The sequence below is a fragment of the Uloborus diversus genome, unplaced genomic scaffold (genome assembly GCF_026930045.1).
Source record: "Uloborus diversus isolate 005 unplaced genomic scaffold, Udiv.v.3.1 scaffold_1139, whole genome shotgun sequence".
Classification (NCBI taxonomy): Eukaryota; Metazoa; Arthropoda; class Arachnida; order Araneae; family Uloboridae; genus Uloborus; species Uloborus diversus.
The window spans coordinates 14784-24390 of NW_026557809.1; the positions used below are offsets into that span (position 1 = coordinate 14784).

Sequence of the window (9607 nt, forward strand, 5' to 3'; positions counted from 1 at the left end):
AAATTTCAGCGATTTTCATTACTGCACCACTTTTGTAAACTTAAGCTAGGATTATGTTTACTAAATTCTCTTCCTGTCAACGGACACCACTGTTCTTTCTTTGAAGCCCGCGACATCCAGAATGAAAACCTGTCGTTCACTAATCCTTTTCAAAACGTTTAGGCAGTAAATTAAGCAAGTGTACTAAGCAAGCCGGAGAGGACGATACATAATGGCTACTGACAGGTATCATCAGGAGCAGGTATGGTGCATCCCTATTTCCGCGGAAACCGATAATAGAGTCCCTCCCACTGAATTAGGAATATGCAGTCGGACTAGAAAAAAAGCAATAGTTCCTTTCTGTAATGTTGAATTGCTGACCATGTGTCTCGTTAGGACTTATGTTTATTGTAAATGAACTCTTAATAGGCTGTTTCTGCCCAGAGACAACATTGAGTACTCCTCTTTTGAACAACCAGCAATAGCACAACGAAGTAGTAATGCTCATAATATGCTAAGGTTACTGATAAGGAAACACCAAGAGCGAAAATTTAGTTAAAATAATAAAAGGTGGAAAATTGTGGAAAAGTTTTTCTGGGACGCGGCATCGGTTGTCGCAGTATTGAACTGTTGTTTTAACGAATTGCTTGTATTAAAATTCATACTTGGATTCTTGGTTTTTTCACACTTGGAAGTTTTGTTAAGAAACAAATGTGGCGATTTTGTTGGACTGGCGCTTTAAAGGGCGGGCGCAAAATTGGTGTTTGACTTGATTTATTTCGCAATTGTTTTGATATTTTAAATATAAGTATTGTCGAGTGAATATGAAGCGTCGACTTACAGATTATTTTAGTAAAAGCAATACGCATATAACTGATGATTTCCAAGGACACGATGGAGTTAGTATCGATAAAATACCATCAGATTCCAAACAGCCGTGTTCTAATAATGGACTACTACAACGCATGCCGACTACATCTAACGTTGAGAATGTGAACAACTGTACAGCTGGATGTGAGACTTCTAAAGAACAAGTAAATATATTTTCTTTAAAATTCAGCTATATTTTAAATATGTTATAACATACCAACTGTATATTGATATACAAAAATAAAATTAAAATTATCGTTTAAAGCATAAATAAGTAAAATAGTAATCATGATTGCTGGTACATGGGGGGGGGTCATGTTAGCAGGAACCCCCTTTTTCAATGTAAAAAAAAGTGTGAGATTATGGAGTCTAAGACGTTTAACGAATTTCTGCATCCATAAGCTTGCACTTTTTTTTTTTTGCATTGAAAAATCTTTTTTTTTTTTTTTTTTTTTTACCCCAAAACATGGGCAAAAGATGAGGTGATTTCAAAGCAATCTGATAAAAATCAGGTGCCTTTGTTCAATTTTTAATTCATTTATTTATTTTTCACATGTTAAGTTTCAGCATTTTATACTGAGGGTTTTTTTTTTTTTTGCAATACTACTATAGTTTTTTCTCTCTTCTACATTGGTACTCTCATAAGTTGAAAAAATAAAGGTGTGAATTTAGAATGTTTGCTAATGAATTAGACAAATTTTTTGAAATTTACTAAAACTTTGAAAAGGAATCTTATTTGTTCATATATTATTAAATAACTATCTTTTTGCATGAGAAAGATAGTTTCGTTTTCAGAAAATTGGTTTAACCATAAAAAATAATGAAAAATTACAGTGCTTAAATTTAAGATTTTTAAATTTTTTTTCTAGAGAATAATTCTTAAAATCGTGAGTGTTCGTAAATAGAGTTTCGTAAAATTGAGTGTCAACTGCATTTTAAATGCATTTAAACCGTTTTGAACATTCAAGATTTTTTGTATCAGGTAAATTATTTCTATTTGAATGTATTTTTAAGATAGGAATATGTATTATAATTTGTAGGGAATATATTAAATTACTTAACTTATAAATGTATTTTTTTTTTAGAATCCTACTGATATAACATCTTTAACAAATTATCAATTATATGATATTGGATTAGCTGTTGGAAAGATTTTAGATGACGATAAAAAGCTGAAATATTTAAATGAAACATGGAAGCCTCCGGTGAGTTATAGCTTTCCAACAAGAGCTGAAGGAAAGCAGAACCGTAAATTTAGACGAGAATGGTTGGAGCAGTACAATTGGCTTGCTTACAGTGAGCTTTCGTCTGGTGGATTTTGTAAAATGTGCGTTCTGTTTGCACCAACTGGAGCTGGAATTGGAAATCAGGTGAGAAATTCCATCAGTTCATAAGTGGCATTTTTCAGAATTGAATTGAATTTTTTTTTTAATAGTGTCAATATTCTTTATAGGCAAAATAATAGTTTAAGCGCTCTTCTCGATATTTTTTTTCTGTTTTTTTTTTTTTTTTTTGGTTTATTTCTTAGATTCTTCCATTAAGTGGTGGTCAAAAGTTCTTTTCGGCTATTTCATTTATACTGACTGTCGTTATTAAGTACATTTGAAAAATAGAAAAATTCAAGATAAGAAAGACCGCGATCTTTTAAAAAACGGGAATCGCGCAACCCCGCGCCTTAGTGCGAACTCAGCTTTAGGTTTTACGCAAATCTCATGACCCACTGAATACATTTCACGATGTCAATATCGATCAAGCTTCCATCATTCACAAGCCAAAGGAAGAAATAGACCAAAACAACCTCGTAGATAGAAAAATTATTATTAAAACAGTTCATTTAAATTAATTTTTAATTATTTTTGAAACATCAATGACAAAATATCTATGTTAACAGTTTTAACGTCGATGGCATCAATACATCATATTTTTTACATATGTTTAAGGCTTGTAAACTAAAAGTTATCATATTAGACAAGTAAATTCATAAGCTGTATTTATTCATAACAAATTTATTTTTTTAATTGTCTAAGCAAAGTCCATAAAAATAGGAAGAATGGTAATTTTAATGAATTATTGAAATTACCTCAATTCGAAATCAAGTAATACAAAGGAATAAGCAACTCATGCATACTGTTAAAAGATAAAACCTCGAATATCAACATAAATTAGTTTGAATTATTTCGAAAGACTTTTGCTTCTAATGTTCCACCCGGTTCTTAACACCTAAATTGGGATATTAATTGAGCGTCAAATTTTTTTTTTATATTGCAGTTTAATAAGATGTTTATTTATTTTCAGGTGCTTAAAACATTCGTTAAGGAGCCGTTGATTAAGTTTAAGAAAGCTACAGAAGAACTAAAATATCACCAAACTACCCAATACCATCAATTTTCTGTGGAAAAAGCCCTGCATTTTAAACAATCCATGGAGCCTATTCCTGGAAGTTCAGTAAGTCATGTTGGCCTCCTGATAGACGCTAGAAAAGCCTCTATAATAGAGCAAAATTTAAAACGCTTGAAGCCTATAGTAAAAACCGTACTGTTTTGTGCCCATAACAATCTGCCTTTGAGAGGTCATAGGGATGACGGCAATTTGAACAGCAGGGAAGAGCAAGAAAATGCATTAAGAGGAAACCAGGGTGTTTTCAAAAGTCTATTGGCTTTTAGAATTGATGCTGGTGATGAAGATTTGAAAACGCACCTTACCACTTGCAGAAAAAACAGTACACATATCAGCAAAACAATCCAAAACGACATAATCGAATGCATTGGCGATTATATCCATTCGGAGATTACGAGTAGTATACAAAAAGCCAAATACTTCTCAATAATATGTGATGAAACCACAGATGAAAGTAAGAAGGAGCAGCTTACGTTTTGTGTGCGATATGTCGACATAGACAGTTTCACAACCAGGGAAGATTTCCTTGGATTCGTGGAACTCAAAGCGACAACTGGTTTATCGATTAAATCCGCAATAGACGAAGAACTGACAAAACTGAATTTGTCTTACAAATACCTCTGTGGACAAGGCTACGATGGAGCAAGCAACATGTCTGGGCCATTTAAGGGCGTTCAAGCTCTAATTTCCGAGCAGCAACCCCTCGCCATTTATACTCATTGTTTCAGCCATTCCCTGAATTTGTGCATCACAAAAAGCTGCCAAATTCCTGTTATAAGAAACGTAATGGGAACAGTTGAGACTGTCTCTGTGTTTCTCTCAGCTTCTGCGCACAGAACAAATGCATTAATCGATGTTGTAGAAAAGCAAGACTTTTCGGAAACTAAAAAAAAGAGATTGAAAGCACTTTGCCCTACACGGTGGGTAGAAAGGCATGACAGCCTAATAACATTTAAGGAACTACTTGTTCCTGTTGTGACTGTGCTGGAAAGTTTACATACAACTGCCTCTTCCGAAGCGTCAACAAAAGCATATATGTTAAATGCTTCAATAAAAAGGAGTGAATTTATTGTTGGCGTCGAAATATCAGTGTACTGTCTCAGTTTGACACTGAGGCTAAGTCAGCAGTTGCAAAGCCCGAAGCAGGATTTGTCTTCTGCATTAGCTAATGTGTCTCAAGTTTTGGACACTTTTCGGAGTGTAAGACAAAACGCAGAACTCGAATTTCAAACTATTTACAAAAACTGCCTTGAAATTGCTGAAGAATTGGATCTGGAGTTAGAAATACCCAGATCAGGAAAGCGTAAAAGTGCTCGAGACTGTACACCTCCAGAAAATCCAGAAGTTTATTTCAGACGAACAGTCTTTCTTCCTCTGATAGATCACTTCATTTCCGAGATTGATTGCAGATTTAGCAGAGATTTTCTTGGAGTGCTTCCCCTCGAAGGTCTAATTCCATCGAACTTGTCGAGGTATACTGACAAAAATATTATAACTGCTGCAGAAAAATACAGGAATTTTACAGATGAACTAGGAAGTTTGAGCTTGCTATTAGCAGAAATCAAGATGTGGAGGAATAAATGGCTGCCGATATGCGGTCCTCCTACAACAGCTATCGGGGCACTGAAAGAGCTAGACCCTTCGTTTTTCCCATCTATTGCTGTTCTTCTCCAAATTTTCGCAACAATCCCAGTAACGACTTCAACAGCTGAACGTAGTTTTTCTACCTTAAAAAGGATAAAAACCTATTTAAGAAGCACAATGGGAGAAGTACGGTTAAATGGACTTGCTCTAGCAAATGTGGCAAGAGATAGAGATGTATCTGTCGACAAAATAATTGAACTCTTCTGCAAAAGTAAGAAGAGGAGAATGTGCTTGGAAAACTGGGAACATGTCAAATAATGTTTAAAGTATTTTTTTTTGTTTTAAACTAGAGTAACAAATTAAATCATTTTATTTTCTTACAACTAATGTGCCGACTGTGTTTTTGAAAAATTGTTTCATAATCATTTTAAAAAATAAACTCTTTTGACAATTTTTTAGTGTATTTCATGTTTTACAAGTTAAAAATAAACATATGCTCATTTTAAATAACAAATGTCGTAACATTCTCGTGAAAAGGATGCTGAACGATATTATACTGGACTTTTTTTTTTTTTTTTTAACAGACCTAAGTTAGCCCCCCCCCCCTTGTCCAAGTTCTAGATCCGCCACTGTTTGAAACAATTACAGTCATTGTAAAAAAAACAAATTCATATGATAGTATGTCACTCCAAAACTCACCTTTGCATATTTCAAAAACAGATACTAGAAACAAAAAAGTTTCAGTTCTAACATTTTAAAAATAACCATAAGATTTGCCTAATAAATGAAATATTTTTTTACACAACAAATGTTTTTACTAAAAACATGTTGGTTACTTATTATCTAACATTGAAGTTTTACATTAAGAAATAAAACATACTGTGGAGCAAATATTTTGACATGTTTAATCATTCAAAAAAAAAAAAAAGTTACAAGAAACTTCTTTAAAATTAATTTTTGATATCTTTATTTATTTATTAAATCAAGAATAACATTTGTTTCAGAAACTTATGTGTTTCACAGCTTTAAATTAAGAAAGAAAAAATAAAAGCAATTTTTAAACAACTTGCATCTAAAATTTCATAAAATATAACGGTTTCAAGGTTGAATCATAATTTCATGGCATAGCCAATGTTAACTTGATTAATTTGATGTCAAACTTAGTTTTTGTCAGAGCATCAAAGACATTTTTTATGTTAATTTATTTTAATTACTAAACCACTAAAAAATTATTCATTGACAGCTAACAAATAAATAAATATGAAAAAATAGAATGAGGCTATATTAAAACTTTTTTTTTTTTTTCATCTTTTAACCATTTGTCACTTTTAAATTTCAAGTTAAATTTTATTGCATTTATTAAAGTAAAATACAGTAAATTATTGCACATTTATCAGCAATAATTAACTTTTAATAATTGCAGAAAGTAACAAAAATTCTTTTAGTTGAGGATAATATCAGCTTAGGACCTGTTTAAAATATTAAGAGGGCCCTAGGCCAAACACTTTTTTGGGGCCCTCTGTAGTCAAACCTTATAGCACAAACATTCATTGGAAACCAGAAGTGCCATTCAAGGGTGCTGCAGTGCTCAACCAATTGCTCTAAGCATTTGTTGGGGTGCAGAGCATCCCATTCCTTAAGTAAGTAGAAGAAAAGGGCAATAAATAAAGGAAAAAGTTTTTTTTTCTTCTTTAACTAAAATATTAAACTAGAGCTTAAACAATTTTAGTTATTTGGGGGATAAAGGCAATGGCTTGTTTGGTAATCAAGTCCTGTGACTTACCAAAAGAAAGAAGAAGAAAAAAAAAACAGTTGTTAATTTTATACTCCCTTCTAAGCATAAGTTAGCGAAAATTACGATATATAATTCACTTTCATTTTTTGGGGGATTTTTTAAGACTTCATACTTTACACAATATTAAAAAGCAAGTTTTAATCAAACTTATATTCAAGCAGTTTCAAATAAACTAAGCTTCATTTTTGTATTTCAAAGAGGGGAATTCTGTGTGGGGTGGCTCAAATGAGATGCCTCATGAAAAAACATCCCTCTCACCAGCTGAGCGATTATCACTATTCTCAGTTAATTCTATACAAGGGAAAAAAAAAGTTGAGAAAAAAAGCACGCTTGAAAATTACCTTCTAAATTGTGTAGAGATACTTTTCACTACAATGTCAAACTTTGTGTCACTTTCTGTAAAACTTAAAGATACTATATTAGCATTTTCATTTGTATAAAATGAATGTGAAAGACTTTGTTCAAATAAAAGAGAGAATGGCAAAATTGAGTTATGAGTGTAACTGTGAACGACGGAAGACTCCAGAAAATCTTTGTCCGTGAATCCATTTTCTGATGAGTTAGAAATGGCTTTTGAAGCATAAGTTGATTGAGAAAATATGGAAACTGGTATCAGAGAACAGCCAAGTGAATGCAAAACATCACATGTGAAATTCAGAATGCTGTTTGAATTACCTTCCTGGAAATTCAAACAAATATCATCAATAAGTCAAAGTACCTACTTGAAAACATTTTCAAATTATATAAGTATTTTAGCAAGTTTTATGATAAAAATAAAAACTTATTTTCATGATTGATATACACACCCAAATTACTTTTTGAACAAGAATAAGAATGAGAAAGAACAATTACAAACACTGAATTACTTCAAAATTGCACCAGCAGCTTAATTACTGTAGTTTCACTCTCACTAGAATCATTGGCCTGAAATAATGATAAATGAGTCAAAGACAGACATTCTCTTATTGAAGCTGAGATTACCTTCATAGTGGTAGATAACATTAATTCAGCCATGAGCTTGAACCACTTTTACCAGTGTGAAGATAACCTTAGCTTTGATGAGAGGACATCTGGCTCCAACTTTTATAGCTATTCCAGACTGGTGATCTCTTAAGATTGAAACTATAATCAAACTTTCATTAAACTCTTGTAATTCTGTCTTTGCCCCACTTTGGGGTAGTATAGCTATAAACTTACTTTATTCTTTTTTTATTTTTTTAATATAAAAATTCCGGAGTGAACTGTAAAAACATAGTGATCTGAAATTAACTATTGGTGTGATCAGGAACTGTGCTGATCACAGAATGATTCCTTAATACATTTTTAAACTTTTATTAATTTCAACAAAAAAGTATAAGTATACACCACCAAAATCATATAAAAGGAAACTGAACTCACTCCTGTATTGTCCTATGCATTTCACATGTAATCAGGTAGCATAATAGAACTGTAAAAACATAGTGATCTGAAATTAACTATTGGTGTGATCAGGAACTGTGCTGATCACAGAATGATTCCTTAATACATTTTTAAACTTTTATTAATTTCAACAAAAAAGTATAAGTATACACCACCAAAATCATATAAAAGGAAACTGAACTCACTCCTGTATTGTCCTATGCATTTCACATGTAATCAGGTAGCATAATTTCCTTTTTAATAACTCTGATTTTTAAGTGTTAGACATTAAATTAATACTTCATTTTAAAAGTACAGTAGAAGACCGTTATAACGCCGACCTATGTAACGCAATTCTCTATAAACCGCACAGCTTTTCAGAAGTAAACAATAGGTTTTAAAGCTTAAAAAATCCCTCTGTTTTGCTTTGAAAACATAAAAATTGTTAGGCAAAGTAAATTTTGAAAGTTTTTCATCTTTCTATCTTAATTCAAAGCTTCAAAATTAGTAATAATAAACAGAAAATATCAGATGACTCTTGAAAAGGCAGATGTTATGCAAGCCATGAAGCTAGTAGAAGTGCAAGATAATGCACTTTCTTTTGATTGTGAAACATATTTATTTATGAATAACTAACTGTAGTATTGGTGCTTTAATATTCTTTGCAGATAAAACTCATTCTGAAGTGGGCAGTTCTCAAAAGGTGGGAACAAACACAGACCTCAACTTTGAAGCTTCAACACCAAATAACTTTCATTTTAATTAACTCAAAAATTTTTGAGTTAAACTATAATACTGTATAGAGACAAGAATTGACATAAATTATGGAAAAAATGCTCTTCAAATGCCCTTAAAAAAATATTTTCTTTGCTAAAAGGCACAATTTTGGACATACCAAAACGTTAACTGAGCAAATGTACCATTAAAAAAAAAATTTTTTTTAATTATTTCCATACGTTTCAAAAAAAAATTAAAGGTATGACTCTTACACTGAATAACTTTTTGTTAATATTTTACACAGATAACAAAAATAAAGATAGATTATTTACTTTGTAAACGATTAAAAAAAAACGTAACTTTGAAATTTGATGTATGTCCAAAAGTTGCGATCTTTAAAATGCTATTATTTGAGAACTAAGTATATGATGTTTTTGTTTTAAAGGTATTTATCGATCCTCAGAATCAATTTTTAATTGTTTAAAAGTGTTTTCATAAGCTTTTATGCAGTATCTTAGAAGAAAAATGATTTTTCTTAAACATACATGTGAGATGTCCAAATGGCGTTACGATCTTGATGCCGATAATTCTGTCCGTTTATTCATAATTTTTGATGATCCACTGTCTTCTAACCTCAATAAAAAAGGTTATTATAATGTTATCTTTTTTAATCCATTGGTATTTTGCATAATTAATACGTTACACATTGAACAATGCATAAATTACAGTAGTAACATGGCTTTCTATGATCGAACGAAAGCCATTTTGCGCTAACATCGCCAAGCAAACTTCCGCTGGCGACATTGGCGACAACACAGTATACGATACGCTAAAGGTTACCAGAGGGGAATTCCAGTCTGACAAATG

General features: G+C 31.8%; 1 protein-coding gene across 1 annotated transcript; it reads left to right on the top strand.

The window, feature by feature from the left end:
• The first annotated feature begins 3270 nt into the window (after positions 1-3270).
• LOC129232307 (52 kDa repressor of the inhibitor of the protein kinase-like) lies at positions 3271-5148 on the top strand. Its single transcript, XM_054866470.1, has one exon. The coding sequence runs from the start codon at positions 3271-3273 to the stop codon at positions 5146-5148; it is 1878 nt and encodes a 625-aa protein (XP_054722445.1).
• The last annotated feature ends 4459 nt before the right edge of the window (positions 5149-9607 follow it).

What these genes read in the sequence shown, in the direction of transcription:
- LOC129232307 (XM_054866470.1), top strand. Translation starts at nt 3,271, where the DNA reads ATGGAGCCTATTCCTGGAAGTTCAGTAAGTCATGTTGGCCTCCTGATA.